The sequence below is a fragment of the Balaenoptera borealis genome, assembly GCF_965194805.1.
Source record: "Balaenoptera borealis genome assembly, chromosome: 18".
Taxonomy (NCBI): Eukaryota; Metazoa; Chordata; class Mammalia; order Artiodactyla; family Balaenopteridae; genus Balaenoptera; species Balaenoptera borealis.
Window position 1 is genome coordinate 2,347,853 of NC_138877.1, and position 21,917 is coordinate 2,369,769.

The window sequence follows — 21,917 nt, forward strand, 5'->3', positions numbered from 1 at the left end:
GTCAGAATGTGTACATAATTACACAAAGGTAAAGCTCCTTTTATTTCCCCTCAGAGTTGAGAAGCATAGGGGTTCTATAGGCAGAGCACCTTTTCACATACTACCTGTATGACTACCTGTATGACCTTCAACAAGTTACTTAACCTGTCTCCGTTCCCTCGTCTGTAAAATGGAGAGAGCAGTGTCTCCCTCACAGGCTGGTGTGAAGTTTAAATGAGTCTGTATGTGTAAAGAACTTGGGTCAGAATAACTGTTAGCTATCACCATTATCTGGTATTTGCATGAATTAGTGAGATGTATAATACATAATTTAAAACAATTTCCTGTACTTAAATGACCAGTCTGGCCGCTCACAGGTCCATCCCTATCAGTAAGGCTCTGCCCCTGAGAAAAGGAAGCTGCTGCAGTCACAAACGTCAAGAGGGCCAGTGGAACAGACACGGCTTTGGAACCAAACAAACCTGACTTCAAATTCTGGCTCTCTGAATACTAGCTTTATAACCTTGAACAAGCTTCTTCCCCTTGATGTCTTTTATTTCTCCCCATTCTAAGTTAGCACATTCTTGATTTTTTAAAAAATTACTCAGTGGTGACACAAAATATTCAAATGCAAACCAGGATTTCCAAATGATGGTTTACTAAAAATTATACATGAAATTTTTACCCATGAAGATTGAGTTGGGAAAAAAAAGAAATGCAGAAAAAAGAGATCCACATTAAAGTGAGCCCCTTAAAAAATCTATTATCAGGGGACTTCCCTTGTGGCGCAGTGGTTAAGAATCCACCTGCCAATGCAGGGGACAACGGTTTGAGCCCTGGTCCGGGAAGATCCCACATGCCGCGGAGCAGCTAAGCCCCGTGAGCCACAACTACTGAGCCCACGTGCCTAGAGCCTATGCTCCACAACAAGAGAAGCCACCGCAATGAGAAGCCTGTGCACCACAACAAAGAGTAGCCCCCGTGCGCATCAACGAAGACCCAATGCAGCCATAAATAAATAAACTCATTTAAAAAATCTATATCGACATATGTACATACCTGTTATCTGAAATACCATGTAAGATACACAACACATGAAAATCCTGTCCCCACAGATGCTATTTGTGGCAACCACAATATCCACTTAATAGTCAAATCATGCAAATATATCTTGGCAAAAATTACCATATTTTAAAAATTCTTTGGGAAGAAAAGCTGAAGATTTGTTTTTCTTACTCTTTGAAGCTGATGTGGTATAGATAGGTAAATCCCTTGCTGCTCTTCTCAAAATTTCTTGCTGTCTTTCTTGGCTGAATTCCTTTTCGTAACGTTCCTTTTCAGAATTGGACAAGCAGAACTATAAAAGGAGAAATAACTATTAATTCTTTTTAATCCCATGACTATTAACTATCAGGCTCAGAAAAACAAAGTTTTATCCAGAACAGAAAAAACAAAAATATTTCCTTCTATAAAGGCAAAACTTGTCTTCGAATTTGTTTAGGAAGCTAAATCAAGCACATTTTAACAAAACCACATACCTTTGACAGATTGAGAAATATTTGCCCTCCATACTAATGATGGCAAAGAACATGAACTAAATCTTTTTTGCATTTTTGTTTTTTACAGAGAAGATTAACTTTTCCCATCAAAAGGGGCTTAATATATATTTTCTGTCAGTAAAAATTCTGGTGTTTGAAAGTTAGCATCAAGAGATATGGAAGGATGTCCAAAGAGTCACTTGCTTTGCATAACAGGCTAAATCACAGGCATGGGGCCCTACTATTTTCTGGCCAAATTTCTCAATGAGGACAACAAGTCCTTCTTTTACTACTTTGTTTTTGCTTTTAAAAAGCTAATCAATCAGGGTGCTTTCTCCAGAATTATTAAGGATTGCCAAGGTAAGCACCATCTCCTTTTCTCAAGGAGAACCCTTCCTTTATAGAGTTGTTTCCAGTTTCCACTTCTGAAGTTCTAATTCCCGTGCGTGGGCGGCCTCCAGCCTATTTCTTTAAATAGCATTTTCCTACAAAGGCCTTGTTCAGTTGCTCTTCTTTTCTTGTCATCCCAGCATCTCAAGGACCTCAGTTTTATGCCTCTATTTTATGTAACCAGGAGTTTTTTTTCAGTTTCTATTGGTCTTTATTTCACAGATTTAAAAAACAAAAAAACGGCCCTAGACATGCCCTTGATCATAGTTCATACTATAACAATACTGTTCCTCAATTTTTATTTACTTACAGGGTTTTGCTTGAAAAGGTCTAAGGAGTCATGACTAAAACTTTATCTTTTAAAATTTGAGTATTTTGGTCTACCTGCGAACTCAAGTACCAAGCCTTCCACGCTCTCAATGCCTCATTGTCAGTAACGGCACGGCCTTCTTGATGCAGCCTCTTCTGTTACAAACGGGGCGACAGTGCGGCACAGGCAGGATTAAGAGCTCTGGGGTGAGGCAACTGTGATCCCAAGCAGCTCAGGGAACTTTCTAAGACTGCAGAGTTACTGGCAGAGCTGATATAAAAACACAAGTCTCTTGAGTTCTACGCTAGTATGTTTCCCTCTGTGTTGCTAATGTGAAATACGTGTTCTTTCTTTTTACAGACTTGTTACTCTAACCTGACCAAAACACGATGGCTTAAGAAGTAGAAGACTCCATTTAGATTACCTAGCCTAGCTCCTACAACTAAATCTTGATGGCACACAGGAAATCCCCAATTTACTTATAAAGGACAAGAAGTAACATGGACATATGAACAGGACAGAAAAAAATCAGAAAAAATTGCACACAATCTTAAAGTTGAGACTCTGGAGGTTACTTATCTAAACTCCCAGGCAGGCTGGAATCTTCAGACATTTCTGAGATCCACCCCCTCGAATACTTTCAGGTACAAAAATACTTTCCTACTTTGTAAGACAGCCCATTCTCTTTTAAGAGAACTGTAACTTGCTAGAAAGTTCTTCCCTGACATGATGCATCTCTGAAACATTCAAAACAGAGAATAAAAATCATATGGTATAACGTTAAATATGTATTTGGAAAAAAGATGCTCTAAGCAAATTTTACAGTTTCCTTGTAAAATCTGAACAGAATTTTCCTGGGCTGAACTGTTTCTAGCCAGGCCTCAAAATCATTACTTTTCCCTAAGAACTATGGTTATAAATTACGAAAAGCTTAAACCAAATGAAAATCTCAAGAGACACCAGGATTTTAGATGAGGAATGGAACAAAACTTAAAATGAACTAGAGTTTTGAAATTATTACTGTCTATTTTTCATTAAATACTACTGAACAGAATTCAAACTATGAAGTGCCATTATCTTAAATTTAATGTTCAAATGGTTCAATTTAAGTATCTGTTACACACCAACTAAGAGCTTGGCACTGTCCCAGGTACCAGGGCTCCAAAGATGAACAAAAAATACAGCCTTGGCATTCAAAAACACATTCCTATAGTTCAGTACGAATGTTAACCATGTAAACAAAGAATTACAAATTACTAATCAGCAATTCTTTGCAAGGTGTGATCAAAGCTCCCTCGGGATGGGTGAGGGCTGTCAATGAAAGTTTCTTGGAAGAAGTCGTACCTAAATGGGGTTTAGAAAGATAAACAGGAATCGTCCAGGAAGACAAAGCAGGAAAGAAAATTTTGGCAAAAGCAGCAGCATATGGAAAACACAAAGAGGTGAAAATAGTATATTCAGGGCAACACACTACTTGAATACAGAGTTCCAGGAAGAAGCAATGGACATGAAGTAAGACTTCAGCTCGTGAAGGGTCTGTACCAGGCAAAGGACCAGCCCACTGGCAACCTCTGCAGGAATGCCAGAGAAGCGATGGAACCATATTTTCTTTTTAGAAAGATGACACTTAGCGATGGAAGATGCCTACCAGCTTTTCTTATGCTGCTTCCTCCTTACCATTCGTTCATTCAAGTATTTAGCAATCTGTTATATACTAGGTCTGATTCTAGGCAATGAAGATACAGCAGTGAGTAACAAAGAGCCTTCCTTCAAAAAGCTTATCCTTTAGTGGAAGAGATAACTTATAAAGGTCTCAGCTTTAATACCACTTCTTCAGAGATTTCTTTGATCACACTATCTAAAATAGCTTTTTTCCTAATAGCTTTTACTGTTATGCTCTGCCACATCATCGCTTTCTTTTTCTAAATGTATCACGATTTGTAACATTTTATGTTTGTCTCGTTCTTTTTATTCCCAGAGCCCACCAGTCTGACAAGGAGCAGATGCTCAGTAAATACTTGCTGCCTGAAAGAATGAAAAAAAAAATGCCTACCTTTATAACTTAACTTCCCTAAAAATGTATAGTTTTTGCTTTTTAGACCCAACCAATCCCCCTAGATCCAAGCCCGAAGTGTTGCTCAAGCCTCTACATTTAGAGTCCTTTTAATGTGGTCATGAACACCTATCTCACAACTATGCAATTTCTTATCAAGAGCTACTCAGGCAGCCCAGAGTAAGCTTATTCAGAAAGATAATCTTACATTCCTGTTCTGGTTGTCACTGCAGCCTAGCTTAGCTGGCCCTTCATGATTGAATAATCAATCCCTTCAATACTTACTGATGCCCACTATGTGCCAGAGAGTGGGAGAGGGATATAGTGGAGAACATGATAGAAATGATCCCTGCCCTTAAACACCCGACGACTTAATAAGGTGATGCATACAGGTGAGCAGGAAATTACAATACTAGATGACGAGGTCCGTGACAGGGACGGCAGATCGTGCCACAGAAGGGCCACTGGACACAGGCTGTCAGTCACGCTTACAGTTACACTTACAGGAACAGGGGAGCACGAGGGATGGAGTGGACGTAAAGGCTTAGTCAAGCACTGGGCTAAATGCTAAATGGGTACAACATTGCAAATACAACAACCAAAAAAGAAAAAAATAACTTAGATGGCACTTATGTGCTAGGCATTCTTTTAAGCACTTTCCCTTATAGCATTAATTATATATTATTATAAATACCATCAATCACATGTACGTATGATTAATTTATTTAACCCATACAACAATCCAATAAGGTGCATACGACTACCATCCTCACTTCACAGAGGACGTACCTGAGGTACAGACAGCTAAGGAGCGTGTCCAACGTCACGCGGCTAGAAACGCAGAGGCATGAGGCAGACGAGGCGGTCTGGAGCTGGGGGCTGAGTTCTGAACCTCTGTACTATCCTGCTTCTCAAAAGTATTACCAATTGTTTTTCTTATTATATTATTTATTTCCTGTAGTAAAAACTATTTACTTTCACACATGCTATGTTTCCAACAGCCATCACTACTAGTAATTGATTAGATAAAATTAGGTCCTTTTCAACTTAAGAGATTAAGATATGGATGGCAATTTGTAATATAACTTTAAGGGCTGACTAATTATTAGCAAATGTTTGAAGAATATATTTGAAGAAACAGTAAGCGTGATGAGTGGTTTACACTATCCCTTAAAACAAAAGCCCCAGTACAAACAATGGGCAATGAGTTTGGCGTTACCCACTACTGCTGAATGGACGTGCAGCACCCAGCAATTCTCCTCCTGGGCATCTGCCCCTAAGAACTATGCATGTACGTACATGTGCTAGAATGTTGATGGCGGTCCTATGTGTAGCAGCCTGAGACTGCAAGCTGCCCAACGGCCCATGCCCATCAACAGTAGACCAGATAAGTAAACTGTGTTATATAACACAGCAGAGGAGGGAGCCACAAGTGTATACGACATGGATGAATGGCACACGAAAAGAACGTTAACGAAAGAAGCCAGACACGCAAGCACACGTCCCGCGTGACTCCATCCACGTGAAGTGCAGACCAGGCAGAGCCAGTGGACGCTACTGGGTGGGTAGGGGTCGGGGGAGCAGGAGAGCGGTGTCTCGTCAGCAGTGACTGGGGGGCGTGTGAGGAGGCTCACGGGAAACCGGTCATGTTCTGCCTCTGGAACTGGGTGCTGGTTACTCACGTGTCCAGTTCATGAAAATTCGTCAAGTGTACATTTATGGCATGTAGAGTTTTCTGCATATATGTTCTATAAAAAGTTAAATGGAAGCTGATATCTTTAAACATACGTCTATAATTTTTAATGGATTTTGATGAATTTAATACAAAGGGAAACAATTACATTATTATCATCATCTAATATTTGAGTGCTAACCATATGGCAGGTCCTGTGTTAAAAGCTTTACGTGAATGAATCTCACTTAATCCTCCCAGGCATCCTACAGAGACAGGCATGACTGTTAGCTCCACTTTCCAAACAGAAAACTAAGCCTTGGATTCATTAAATAATGTGTTAGAGCAGAAAATCAAACTCAGGCAGTCCTAACTCTAGAGTATATATTCTTATCTATCTAGCTATTCTAAACTTTAGGTGAAGAGAATTCAGTCAGCTATATCAAGGCAAAAGAGACATAGTGGTCTTCGGCTTTACTCCACATAAATGTGCACTCATATTATTTCCAAGTGGAACCTCCAAGTAGAAAAAACACCAGCCACACTAGGTGTGACAAGCCACAGCATAGACAATTTGTTTCCCACAATCAAAACACTTTATTTAGTTGCAGCTTATTTGTTCAGGCCTGAGAAAAAATAAGTGTTGAGAGTTTCTAAAAATAAACTCTACTTTCCTAACTCAATTCTGTCCCTTAAGATTATTCACCCCAGTGACATAAAGTACATCTTTAATTTAAGAAAGCGTAGCAGGGCAGAAGAATATTAGCACAGCTAAACCTTAGCGCCATCACCCATCTTTTACGATGCTACGTCAGTGGGCTGTATCTGAGGGATACGCTGATGACTCACACTCACAATGCAGAGTTACCAAGCAATTTATGAATGAAAACAGAACAAATGCATTATGTAATAAAGTTTTAACAAAGGCAACACAGGGAAAATAATTCCATCATTAATGAAAGCATTTGGTAATTTACCAACATTAAATTTACCTCTTTGGAGGGGGAAGCGGGAGACGTGAAAATTGTCATCCAATAGGACCATACAAACATAACAATGAACAGATGGAAAGCCACAAGGTAAACAACGGCCTTTCCTGGTAAATAAAAACAAATAACATTTCATTGAATCCAGGTGAAAACAGGAAAAAGCATTATATATTAAAACACAATATTTAGGGTCAGGAGGCTCGATCCAATAAAAAATTTAATTAAAATGTACTAAAAACATCAAATATATACACTCCTTCATCTGCATGACGTTAACATTACAGATATGAAAAAACATTCTATTCCTGCATTTAAGGGTTATTGGCCTGGTTTATAAGTAAAGACTGTATTCTGAGATGAGATTTGATTTCATTAAGTTGCTGAAGATTTAAGCTGAAATCTTATGAGCACCTCCTTCAAAAGCACTTCCTAAAAGTTAGATTTTAAATGACTTAAAAATTATTATTTAATGTTCACTATGAACATTAAATCCAAGAAACTATATACTGAAAATAAACAACTCAATTCCTGGACTGTCAGGAAAGGTATCCTAAATTCCATTGTCCTTTTCAACACAAGGTAATGAAAAAATTTTAGCCACTCTGAATTTCTGCCATAACTGTTTCCTAAGTGGATTAGTGTAACATTCCAACATCTTTATCTCCAAATATTCACTCACTGATATAACTAAAAACTTTCTGTTGTGTTCTGTGGTTTTTCTATCTGTAAGAAGTGGGACTGGTTTCCATTAAGAAGCCAGAACTAGTTACCAAGTGCTTAAACTCTTTTTCAGTTTGGAATGCAGCACCACAAACTCACTGAAGAAAACAAAGCACAGATGAGCATAAAAGTCTGAGATTCTACTCATTTTTAAAGTTCGGATCCAATATTACTTTTTCCAAAAGCCTCCTCCATTACTTTCAGAATTTATTATCCCTTCATACTATCTCCCCAAATAATTTACTCAGACTTTAATTAAAGCACTTAATGTGTTTCCTTTAGGTTAGCTGCTTAATACTGATGAGTTAATAAATGCAAAACACTTAGAACAGTGTCTGACACATAATAAATCCTCAATAAATACTGGCTATTATTATCATTGCTGTCCAAGTATAGCAGTTCCTTCTTCTCAAAAACTGGTTCTTTTTGTGCATTCCCTATTTCAGTGTTACCCAAGTATATAGACTGATAGAAGTTTTCACTGGTCTGCAGTTTAATGAGAAACATTAAGAACAATGTAGTGAAGTTTTTATAAAGCTAACATGTATTCAATTTGAGGTACTGTCCTTCTTTTGGTCTGAGGTTACTTTTCCTTATGTTTTTGGTTTTTAAAAAATGTTTTCACATAAAATAATGATACAAAATTGACAACTTGCTGGACCCCAGCATTTTCTTCTGCAATTATACTGGTCCATGCCTGGTCTAACAGAACAGAACCCTGAGACACACAGATGACTGATGCAGGAAACCAGGGCTCGATGACCCTCACAACGCATGGCTGGCTAATCAGCACAGAGCGCGTACTTCAACTTCTAGCTCCTAAAATCTCCTTCAAAGTAAACTTCTCATTCTTTTCACTGCTAGTGCAACAGTTCTTAAATTGTTGCTCATGTCATTTGGGTCACTGCACAAGCCAATGGGCGCCCCTGCCTTCCAGTCTCTTGCTTCCAATCCATCTCAGTGGCCAGCGTAAAATATGTGGCTCACCGTTTCTTATCCCCGTTGGCTATGAAATTCCTGGGAAATAGCTCCATCTACATGACTAATGAATGCATTCTAAAACTCTGGAACTTCCTAGTAACCATATTTAATTTAACTATAGCTACTCAAATCAGCCCTTCTACCTACTGAAAGTCTACTAGAAGACATATAACGTTACCTAATTTCTAGCCCTCACAATGGTCTCGTAGGTATTCTTTCAGTTTACAAATGTGAAATCGAAGGCTCAGAGAATTTAATATTTTGCCCAGTGTTACTTACTTACTAAATGATAAAGCCAGAATTCAAACCCATATATGCTTGATAAAAACCCAAGGTCTTTCTCACTGTGTCATATCTAAACTAATTTTCCTCCGCTTTTTAAATTATTATCTTAGTGGTCACATCCTACTTCAGAGATAACATCTGGTGCCAAGATGAAGCCCTAACCACAACTTCCTTCTATTCTCAAATATGCTTTCTTTTCACTTTCACAAAAACTGATTGTCATCCTCATTGAAAATTGTGGTTTCGCAAAATCTGCATTCTCTAGTTTCTCCTTTGGAAAAACAGGCTGGACCTCAGTCTCCTGTTACACCAACACTGAAACCATTTATCAAGTCTGCAATTTTATCTTCACCTAGCTCATTTCACTTTTTTATCTTATTGCCTTGCCCCCATATTCAATCAAGTTTGTCAGTCCTCATCTACATATTATTGCATAGCTTGGTTACTTTAACTTTAAACTTCTTAATCATTGAGTTACTTACAACTAAGGCTAGAATATAGAACAATATACTTTAACATTTTTTAAACATTTAATATTTTTTTAGAATATTTTTGCTCTCCATAAGAACAAAAACACATGGTTTTTGCCTTAAAAAATCTTAACCTTCAGTTAAAGAAAGAAAAGATAAAATAAATCTCTTAGTATATTGCCTGGAATATAGTAAGCACTTAATAGACGGTAGTTATCAAATTATAAATAATAACAGGAAATATTGTTTTTAAATAAGTTCAAATTAGTGTGATTACTAATAATCCCATATATATGCTATAAACTATTGGTTAGAAGTAATACTTAAAGCAAAAGCTTAACTCATCAAATTGAATCAAAGTTCAAAGAAAAACTGAACCTATAAATCAAAAAGTCTGACTCAAAAATCACCTGTAACTGAATTAAGAAACAAGCAAATAAGCAAACAAAAAACTTTACTGAAAGACTCTCTGAAAGACATGGGGAAAATAGCCCCAAGACATAATGATCCAAGTTAAAAGTTCTTTTATAAGAACTTCAGAAATTCTCTGCTTTCTATATCTGTGCTTTCAACACACAGGAAACAGTTTTGATTTTAAGCAAGAAAAACAAGCCTAGCAAGATTGAGTCTATATTTATTCTGTTACTGAGAAATTAGATCCAAAGTCAACTTGAGGTTTACATGCTTAATGCCTTCTATTTTCAACAATAAGAATATTTATTAATACTTTCTAGGGACTTCCCTTGCGGTCCAGTGGATAGGACTCAGCTCTTCCTCTGCAGGGGGCACGGGTTCGATCCCTGGTCGGGGAACTAAGATCCTGGAAACTACGCAGCTCGGCCAAAAAAACAACCACCACAAAAAAAAAGTTCCTAACTATTCAACTGTTTTAGAAACCCTCTGGATTTTCATATCTCAAATCAAATTTTATTTTTGAAATTTGATCTCAAAGGACTTAAAATTTTCTTTTATCTCAATAAAATTTTGAGTAATGATTTTTCTCTCTAGACACTGTCTCTTTGACTAGTCATTAAAACTTTAATTCCATTTCAAAATGAACTAGTAATACAATTTACAAATTCAGAGTCTGGTTACTTAATTAAATGACTATGAGTAGTAAAGTACTATTTGAAACAAATGCATAAACAAGAGAACCACCAATAAAATTTAGACATCATGAAACAACACCTCCTCCTCAAACTTAGCTAGAACTGATATTAAAAATCTTTGAACCGCTACTATAAAGAGTTCTGAAGAATATACAAGGCAAAAATATGTATATAAATACATCAAAGAAGTTTGGGTACTAGATGCCTTACAAAATAACAGCAACTTCAATTTACATAAATAACACAAATGAGAATATACTGAATGTATAAAAATAAATCTAATAACACATCTTTTAATCACTTAAGCTTTAAGAATATATATTTTCTTTCTGGAAACCAAAACACACACAGTCATCACTAAATAACAAGTATATGGGTTGTAATTAAGATACCATAAGTAGTCTACTTAACGTGAGAGTAAAAGTTAAAAGTGCCTTACCGTTTTCTCCATTTCCAGAAAGTGTAACTAGAATAGAAGAAAACACAGTGAATATATTTTAAACACTTGTATATAAACTTTATTTCAGGTTGACTATTCACCTTAATATCATTTTCATAAACATAAAATTTAGTTGTAAAATGTAAACAATAATGCAAATTCAGAATTGCACACTCAAAAACCATGGAAACACTAAAATTCAAATTATTCTTTATCATAAACATTGCAGTTGCATTAAAATTTTTCTTCAGACCTTTGTTAATTTTAAGCGTATCAATATGGTTATAGTTATGATGTTTTCTTTAGCTCTTTTCTTAATGCTACCTACAGAATGAGTGGAACTCTCCTCTATGGCACTCATATGGCACTTAATTAAGTAGTCTGTGATGTAATTTACCAAACTTTTTGTAAAAGCTACACACAAAACACATTGTTATTTTTCTACAGAAAAAAAAAAAAAAAAGAGGAACTTATCCTGTAATTTTTAGAGCAATTTTCTTCCTAGTTTGAAACCCTGGGAACTGCTCCTTATTCCTCCGCTCTGGATAGTCCAATGGCCTCTGGGTCCTGTTGATTCTACTACCTAAGTCTCTTCACATCCGCCTCCCCCTCCCATTTCTCCCATTGCCTTGTTTTAGGACCTTCTCAAATGCGATAGCTTAAAGCAACTCTACTTGCAGTTGAACAACATCCTCACCACCAGCAAATCAACACCCACCAGTCACTTACAAAAAAAGTCCACAATCTTCAGAGGAGCAAACACTATAGGCCCTCTGTGATCTACAATCTGTCCGCCTCTCCAGTCTCTTGTCATTTGCCCATACCCACGGTCTAATTATCCTGAAAAAAACTGCAGTTTCCTAAATACATCAGGCTGTTTCACACACTGTTGCTTCCCCTATTCATCCTTCAAGACCCGGTGTATACACTCCCTCCTTGGCAAAGCCTTCCTGAGTCCCACTCTAGGCAGAGCGGGTCACTCCTTTATTTCAACGCTGCTCACCCCTCCATCTCTACCATACCACCTCATTTTTTGCAATTACTTGTTGACATGTCTGTCTCACCCTGCTGGACTGCATTAGTGTAGGATCATGTCTTAGAACAATAACAACCCTAACAGTTATCATTAGTTCCCTCTTACAGATAAATAAACTAAGACTCAAAATAATTAAAGGACGTCCCTGAGGTCACAGAGCTAGTACATGCAGTGTAGATAAGATGTGAACTCAAGGGCTTCCCTGGTGGTGCAGTGGTTAAGAATCCGCCTGCCAATGCAGGGGACACGGGTTCAAGCCCTGGTCCAGGAAGATCCCACATGCCGTGGAGCAGCTAAGCCTGGGCACCACAATTATTGAGCCCTCGCGCCACAACTACTGAAGCCCGCACGCCTAGAGCCTGTGCTCTGCAACAAGAGAAGCCACCGCAATGAGAAGCTCCGTGCACCGCAACGAAGAGTAGCCCCCGCTCGCCGCAACTAGAGAAAGCCCGCGCGCAGCAACGAAGACCCAACGCAGCCAAAAATAAATAAATAAAATTAATTAAAAAAAAAATCTGAACTCAAGTGTATTTGGACTTGTATTCTTTCCTGGAGTGTGTTTCATTTTATTCAGTGTTTTAGTTCCAAAGCCTGGCATACAGCAACAATGCTTAAGAAATGTTTATTAATTCAATATCCATTTTTGACTAAAATCTCTTGATAAAATAGGAGTATCTGTATACTTCTTTAGTAAACTAAAATATATCTATCTCAATCCCCAAACCAACATAATTTAATGAGAAAACACAATGAAGTATTCCCACTAAAGTCAGGAACATAGCAAGCAGGTTCATGATCATTACTTTTTTTTTTTTCTTTTTCAAACATTGTTTCAGAGAGGCATAGGGCTTTTTCCAGCCCATCTTAGGTCATTCAGGTATGGTCTGGGGTAGGTAAACCCTGGGCTGGTCCCCTCTGGCCTCACAAAGCATTTCCCCTTTATGCTAGTGTACGCTACTAAAAATATAATTTTCATTAGGTGCCATATATGAAATGATTGGGAAGCACTACAGTAGCCACACAATTATAAAAGAGAAATAAATTAATTGTATAGAAATTGAAAAGAAGATATATGTATCACTACTTGTAGATTATATGACTACATTCTTTTATAGTCAAAGAAAACCAACTGCAAAACTATTATAAGAGGTGATAGTGTACAAAAACTGATATACAGAAATCAGTAGATTCCCAATATACACGTAATCACTATGTAGAAGTTATAATAAAAGAAAGTTCTATTTACAAAGCCACCTAAAAAAATAATGTTCCTAGGAGTAAACGTAAGAATTGAGCAAGATCTATACAAAAAGAAACATTTTGATGTTTCTGAGGGACACTAATAAAAATCTGAACAAGTGGAAAGGCTTATATTCTTACATAGAAGAGACATCGTTAAAATGGCAATTCTCTTGAGGTTATTCTTATAAATTTAGTGTCATCTCAATAAAAGTGCTTTTATTTTTTAAGTAGTCAGATTCCAAAGTTCATTTGTGGAAAAATAAACTTACATGATGAAGTAGGAAAATTTTGAAAGAGATGAATAATGAAGTAGCACTAGTCAAGTCAAATCCTAGAGCACAGTATTTTAAAAATATTACAAATGCCCCAATTATTAAAACAGTTGTACTGGCTCATGAATAAATAGATCACTGGAACAGAACAGAAAGCTCCCAAATGGAACCAAATGCATATAAGAATTCACTACATGATAAACATGGGATTTCAAATCACTGTGGATAGAGCCAATAAATAGCATCAGAATAAATGGGTAGCCATGTTGAAAAAAGATACCATTGAGATTCACAACACAGGTCAGGATAAATCCCAAATGTATCAAAGATTTAAATGCAAAAAATAAAAATAAAAACAAAATCATGCATGTACTACATGAAACAAGGGAAATTTTAAAATATATACACTTTTGGAGCTGAGTAGGTATTTCAGAGTATGACACAGAACACAGAAGCCATAGGAAAATATTGATATATTTGACTGCATAAAAGTAAAAACAAATGCTCAAAAAAAATCACTACAAGACAACAAGAAACTAGGAAAAAATACTCACAATTCTTACTATGGACTAAAAACTAATTTCTCTGTTTAAAGAGTACCTACAAATCAATGAGTTTCTTTTTAAACAACCCACTTTTTCACAGAAAAGGAAATACAAACATCTCAAACATAAAAAAGATGGTCAACCTCAGTCATAACAGAAATCCAAAGTAAAACTACATGAAGATACCATTTTTAGTAATCACATTAGTAAAGATCAAAAGTTGATAACATACTGTGTGATCACACTTGTCAGAGCAGAGTTCTGATTTAAATTGCATCTGGCTAACAGTTTCTGGTGGCTGCCTCTTCCAACTTCCCACTAGGACAACACGCAACTACAGGAAACAACAGAACTGTTCCATACCAAAAACAAAGCTAGACAAACCAAGAATGACCAGAACTACTTCGTCAAGAGAGCTTTCCTGACCACAGGAGTGGGGTAAATAAATCTCCTTAGCATACATTCCCACAGCACTATATAATTCCCTTATCATAACACTCCTGACATTGGTATGTAATTACTAGTTTCTAATCTGTAGTTCCTTCCAGATTTTTCTTGGAGGAAGGGACGAGACTGAGTCACCAACGCCTGGCACAGGGCGGAGTGGAACCAGCCCCCAGGATCTGTTAGCTGCCCCTCCGACTACACAGACTACACAGACAGGACAGTTAGGGACAACGAACGCTGAGCCGTCTGCAGAGCCTCTGGCCTCACAGAGGGATATTCCATTTTCTGAGGATCCCAATATAGTTTTAAAAGTTCTTTTGATGATAAAGCCAGAACTACAAAAAACATTACACATACTAATGGTTACATGTGCCTTGTAAAGGTATAATGAATGTCCTTTTTTCAATCATGTCAGTGACCATGTATAATCTCATTTGCAGATAATATTAATCTAAATTTAAGTTTCTATGTGAACCTGAGAGCTGGCCACATGCTCTTCTCCACTTAACTGCCCCCTTTTCTCACCTACTCCCCACTAACTGAGATTGAAAATCCCAGATACTCTCACTTTACCACCATCCTTTGCATCTACTGTGGCCATGTGATACAGTTCTGGCTAATGGATACATCTTCGGAAAAGGAAAAGTTATGGTGGAAAAAACTTTTTCTTCCTTGACAAGTGAGAAGCATGTGAGGAGAAAGCCATTATAACTGCCTTCATCCTGTTTTTGCTTTGCATACTTATAGTGTAAGGATGTGCTGACAATCTGTAATTGCCAACGTTCAACCTTGAGGGAAGAATATTTGCTGGATACAGGATTCTGGGTTGACAGTTCTTTTCATTTAACACTTGAAAAATGCCATAGCACTTCCTTTTGGTCTCCACAGTTTCTGATGAAAAACCTGCTGTTGTTCTAATTTTCCCCCATAGGTAAGGTAAACTTTTGTCCCTGTTTTCAAGATTTTATCTGTCTTTAGTTTTCACAAGTTTGGTTATGATGTGTCTTGGCATGGATTTCTTTATCTTGTTTAGCATTCACTCAGCTTCTAGAACCTGTAGGTTTACGTCTTTTGTCACATTTGCAAAAATTTTAGCTATTATTCCTTCAAGTACTTTTTCAGCCACACTCTCATTCTTCTCTCCTTCTGGAACTCTGATGACACACAGTTTAGATTTTTTTTTTTTAATAGTTTCACAAGTCCCTGATGATCTATTCATCTTTATTTCTCAGTTTAATTTCTTCTGTTGTTCACCCTGGGTAATTTTTATTCCATCTTTAAGTTCACTGATTCTTTACTCTGCTCTCTCCATTCTGCTACTGAGCAGACTTTTATGAGTTTTTTAATTTGGCTATTGTATTTTTCAGTTCTAAAATTTCCAGTTCTAAAGATGGCTCTTCTCTATATCTTTGTCAACCGAAGGTCACACAGACTTTCTCATATGTTCACTTCTATAAGGTTTATAGGTTTTACATTTAGGTCTGTAATAGATTTTAAATGCTGATTTTAAAAATATATGGTATGAAGTGAGGATTGAGGTTAATTTTTTTGCCTAGAGATGGACAATAGTTCCAATATCGTTAGCCAACAAAACTATACTTTCTCTACTGAGTTACCCTGGATCGTCTCATGAAAATCAATCAGCTATATTTGTAAGGGTTTATTTCTGAAGTCTCTATTCTGCCCCATTGATCTATAGTCCACTCCTACTCTAACACCACCCTGACTTGATTCCAAGCAGCTTTAGAAAATCCTGAAATCAGACAGTATGACTCCTCCAGCTTCTTTTTCAAAAGTGTTTTGGCTATTTTAGGTCCTTTGCATTTCCATATACATTTTAAGCTCATCTTATTGATTAAAAAAAAAAAAAAGCCTCCTGGGATTTTTTGGCTGGTATTGTATTGACTCTATAGATCACTTTAGAAAGAACTGATATCTTTATAATATTGTCTTCCATTCCATGATCACAGCATATCTCTTCACTTTAGATTTTACCTGATCAATACACAAACCTTGCACATATTTTGTTAGATTTATCCCTTTTATTTAATTTTTTGATCCACTTATAAATCAGCATTTTAAAAATTGAGGTATAGTTGATTTACAATATTGTATGTTTCAGGTGTACAACATAATGATTCACAATTTTTAAAGATTATACTCCATTTATAGTTACTATAAAACATTGGCTATATTCCCTGTGCTGTACAATATATCCTTGTAGCTTATTTATTTTATACATAGTCATTTGTACCTCTTAATCCTCCATCAGTTGTTACCCCTCCTTCCTTCCCTCTCCCCACTGGTAACCTCTAGTTTGTTCTATATCTCCGAATCTGTTTCTTTTTTGTTATACTGACTAGTTTTTTTTTTTCTTTTAGATTCCCCATATAAGGGATAACATTTAGTATCTTCCTCTGACTTATTTCACTAAGCATAATATCTTCCAGTTCCATCCATGTCGTTGCAAATGGCAAAATTTCATTATTTTTCATGATGAAGTGGTATTCCATTGTAATATATATACCTCATCTTCTTTATCTATTCATCTGTTGATGGACACTTAAGTTGCTTCCATATCTTGGCTATTGTAAGTAATACTGCTATGAACATTGGGGTGCATGTATCTTTCCAAATTAGTGTTTTCATTTACTTAGAATATATACCCAGGAGTAGAACTGCTGGATCATATGGTAGCTCTATTTTTAATTTTTGAGGACCCTCCATACTGTTTTCCACAGTGTCTGCACCAATTTCCATTCCCACCAACAGTGTACAGGGGCTCCCTTTTCTCCACATCCTTGCCGACATTTGTCATTTGTGGTTTTTTTGATGATAGACATTCTGACAAGTGTGAGGTGATATCTCACTGTGGTTTTGATTTGCATTTCTCTGATGATTAGCAATGTTGAGAATCTTTTCATGTGCCAGATGTTGGCCATCTGTACGTCTTCTTTGGAAAATTGTCTGTTCAGGTCTTCTGCCCATTTTTTAATCAGGTTTTTTTTTTGATGTTGAGTTGTATGAGCTATTTATATATTTTAGATATTAACCCCTTTATTGGTCATATCATTTGCAAATATTTCCTGCCATGCAGTAGCTTGTCTCTTCATTTTATCGATGGTTTCCATTGCTGTGCAAAATCTTGTAAGTTTAATTAGTCCCCCTCCTTCCTTTTTTTTGGCCACACCTCGCAGCATGCAGGATCTTAGTTCCCTGACCAGGGATCTAACCTGTGCCCACTGCAGTGGAAGTGCAGAGTCTTAACCACTGGACCGCCAGGAAAGTCCCCTAATTAGGTCCCATTTGTTTACGTTTGCTTTTATTTTCTTTGCCTTAGGAGACAGATCCAAAAAAATACTGCCACAATTTATGTCAAAGAGTGTTCTGCCTATGTTTTCTTCTAGGAGTTTTATGGTTTGAGGTCTTACATTTAGGTCTTTCATCCATTTTGAGTTTATCTTTGTACATGGTGCAAGAAAATGTTTTAATTTCATTCTTTCACATGTAGCTGTCCAGTTTTTATAGCACCACTTTTGAAGAGACTGTCTTTTCCCCATTATATATTCTTGCCTCATTTGTCATAGGTTAATTAACAATAAGTGAGTGGGTTTATTTCTGGGCTCCCGATCCTGTTCTGTTGATCTATGTGTCTGTTTTTGTGCCAGTACCATAGTTTTGATTATCGTAGCTTTGTAGTATAGTCTGAAGTCAGGGAGCGTGATTCCTCCAGCTCTGTTCTTTCTCAAGATTGTTTTGGCTATTTGGGGTCTTTTGTGTCTCCACACAAATTTTAAACTTATTTGTTCCAGTCCTATGAAAAATGCCCTTGGTATTTTGATAGGGATTGCATTGAATCCGTAGATTGCCTTGGGTAGTATGGTCATTTTAACAATATTAATTCTTTCAATCCATGAAAATAATACATCTTTCCATCTGTTTGTGTCATCTTCAATTTCTTTCATCAGTATCTCATAGTTTTCTGAGTACAGATCTTTTACCTTCTTAGGTAGGTTTATTCCTAGGTTTTTTGTTTTTTTTTTAATGCGATGGTAAATGCAAGTTTCCTTAATTTCTCTGTTAGTTTGTTGTTACTATATAGAAATGCAACATATTTCTGATATTTGTTTTGTATCCTGCAACTTTACCAGATTCATTGATGAGCTTTAGTAGTTTTTTTGCTGGGGTCCTTAGGATTTTCTATGTACAGTACCATGTAGTCTGAAAACAGTGAAAACAGTTTTACTTTCCGGTTTGGGTGCCTTTTATTTCTTTTTTTAATTTTATTTATTTATTTATTTATGGCTGTGTTGGGTCTTCGTTTCTGTGCGAGGGCTCTCTCCAGTTGCGGCAAGTGGGGGCCACTCTTCATCATGGTGCGCAGGCCTCTCACCATCGCGGCCTCTCTTGTTGCGGAGCACAGGCTCCAGAAGCGCAGGCTCAGTAATTGTGGCTCACGGGCCCAGTTGCTCCGCGGCATGTGGGATCTTCCCAGACCAGGGCTCGAACCCGTGTCCCCTGCATTGGCAGGCAGATTCTCAACCACTGCGCCACCAGGGAAGCCCCATGGGTGCCTTTTATTTCTTTTTCTTCTCTGACCGCTGTGGCTAGAACTTCCAATACGATGTTTAATAAAAATGGTGACAGTGGCATTCTTGTCTTGTTCCTGACCTTAGAGGAATGATTTCAGCTTTTCATTGTTGCGTATGATATTAGCTGTGGGATTATCATATATGGCCTTTATTATGTTGAGGTATGTTCCCTCTGTACCCACTTTCTGGAGAGTTTTTATCATAAATGGATGTTGAATTTTGTCAAAAGCTTTTTTTGCATCTGTGGAGATGATCATATGGTTTTTATTCTTCAATTTGTTAATATCATGTATCACACTGATTGATTTGTGGATACTGATCTATCCTTGCATCCCTGGAATAAATCCCACTTGATCACGGTAAATGATCCTTTTAATGTATTGTTGAATTTGACTTGCTAATACTTTGTTGAGGATTTTTGCATCTATGTCCATCAGTGATACTGGCCTGTGATTTTCCTTTTTTGTGGTATCTTTGTCTGGTTTTGGTATCAGGGTGATACTGGCCCCACAGAATGAGTTCAGAAGCACTCCATCCTCTGCAGTTTTTTAGAATAGTCTGAGAAGGATAGGTGTTACGTCTTCTCAAATTTGGTAGAATTCACCTGTGAGGCCATCTGGTCATGGACATTTGTTTGTTGGGGATTTCTTTTATTACTGATTCAATTTCATTACTGGTAATTGGCCTGTTCATATTTTCTATTTCTTCTTGGTTCAGCCTTGGGAGATTGTACACTTCTAGTAATCTGTCTACTTCTTCTAGGTTATCCACTTTATTGGCATATTGTTGTTCGTAATAATCTGCTATGATCTCTTGTATTTCTGTGGTGTCAGTTTTAACTTCCTTTTTAATTTCTGATTTTATTGATTCAGGCCCTCTCTTTTTTTCTTATGAGTCTGACTAAAGGTTTATCAATTTTTAAAACTATTTTCAAAGAACCAGCTCTTTGTTTCATTGATCTGTTCTATTTTCTTAAGTCTCTATTTCATTTATTTCTGCTCTGATTTTTGACTTCTTTCCTTCTACTAACTTTGGGTTTTGTTCTTGTTTTTCTCATCCTTTCTCGTAAGGTTAAGTTGCTTATTTGAGATTTTTCTTGTTTCCTGAGGTAGGCTTTTATCACTATAAACTTCCGTCTTACAACTGCTGTTGCTGCATCCCATAGATTTTGGATCACTGTGTTCTTGTTTTCACTTGTCTCCATATTTTTTTTTATTTCTTCAGTGATCCATTAGTTGCTCAGTAGCATATTTTCTAGCCTCCACTTGTTTGTGTTTTTGCAGTTTTTTTCTTGTAGTTGATTTCTAGTCTCATAGTATTGTGGTCAGATAAGATGCCTGATATTATTTCAATCAATGAGACCATTAGTACTGCCAGTAATATGATTACTGAAAGGTTTAAATAATTTGTTGCATATATGCTCTACATTCGCTAATAGCTGTACCATATCTAATTTGTTAGAGCAAATAACCATTACAAATTATATTTTTCTCTTACTTATAACCCTCCTCACTTAGGTCTATAAGAACATACGTACATATTTATTGTTCATATCATAGTTTAAGTTGCTGTCTCTGTGGTCATTTGGGCTGTCTAAAGCTCATCCCCATTCTCTAGCAAACTGGTTTTGTTGTAGATACAATTCAAGTTGTTCTGTTTATATGCATGATTTGGGGGAGACTCAAAAATAATAAACTGTTACCATCATCTTCCCAGAATCCCAAATGACAGTGACTTTTTGAAGAGAAGAGGCCATATGTCTTGTGAAATGTGCTACATTCTGACTTTGTTTCTTTTTGGTGTCCTTCACTTCTTCATCTACCCCAACCTCTTCCTCCTCCTACCATTCCATTCAAAGTCTAATGGCTTGAGTATAATTTGAGGGAGCAGGTGGGAGAGGATGGACAAGAATACTCATCTGGGTACTGTATAGTATTTAAGGAGATACTCAAGACACACATTATTTAAGTTTGTCACTATCAGTGATGCTACATTTGGGCCATTTGGTAAGGCAGTGACCACCAAATGTCTCCTTGTAAAGGTCCATTTTTCACTTTGACAATCATGGAATCTTTTGTGGAGTAAAACGTTAAGGGTATGTGAATATCTTCTTCCCCTAACAGTTTTAGCATCACTGATATGCCTTGCCTGAATCTATTATTTTGTAGAATTAGAAAATCACCATTAAAAGCCCTCTATTATTTACTTCCATAGTTTTAAGCTGGCATTCTTCTGTAAAGAGCTTTCCCTCACTGGAGATGAACTAGAATCATTCTAAAAAGGCAGTACAAAAATATAATTATTTCCCTTTAATTACCCATTTTCAGAATAAAAATTTGGTATAATATTTACCTCCAGGACTTCCCTGGTGGCACAGTGGTTAAGCACCCGCCTGCCAATGCAGAGGACATGGGTTCGGGCCCTGGTCCAGAAAGATCCCACATGCCACGGAGCAACTAAGCCCGTGCGCCACAACTACTGAGCCTGTGCTCTAGAGCCTGCAAGCCACAACCACTGAGCCCGTGTGCCACAACTACTGAAGCCTGCGCCTACAGCCCACGCTCCGCAACAAGAGAAGCCACTGCAACGAGAAGCCCGCACTCTGCAACCAAGAGTAGCCCCAGCTTGCCGCAACTAGAGAAAGCCCACGCGCAGCAACAAAGACCCAATGCAGCCAAAAATAAATAAATAAATAAATTTTAAAAATTCACCTCCATTGTTAGCAAATAAATTTAGTTTTTCTCTTCTTGAATATCAATACAGAAACTTACGGATTTTATTTACTAGATGTGTCATTAAGTACACTCGTTATTTTTATGTTCAAATTGCCCCACTTGGCTAATGCCTC

The 21,917-nt window shown here is 37.1% G+C and overlaps 1 protein-coding gene across 4 annotated transcripts in view; it reads right to left on the reverse strand.

Moving 5' to 3' along the window:
• ZDHHC20 (zDHHC palmitoyltransferase 20) overlaps positions 1-21,917 on the reverse strand; it is a 71,076-nt gene that overhangs the window by 33,614 nt on the left and 15,545 nt on the right. For 3 of the 4 annotated variants that reach the window (XM_082364969.1, XM_082364970.1, XM_082364972.1), the window contains exons 2-4: positions 10,936-10,962; positions 6,935-7,038; positions 1,165-1,336 (exon numbers count right to left, since the gene is read on the reverse strand). In XM_082364969.1, the coding sequence (XP_082221095.1) occupies positions 1,165-1,336; positions 6,935-7,038; positions 10,936-10,962 (303 nt within the window). The remainder of the gene's footprint in view (positions 1-1,164; positions 1,337-6,934; positions 7,039-10,935; positions 10,963-21,917) is intronic. The other variant, XM_082364971.1, reaches the window with a different exon arrangement.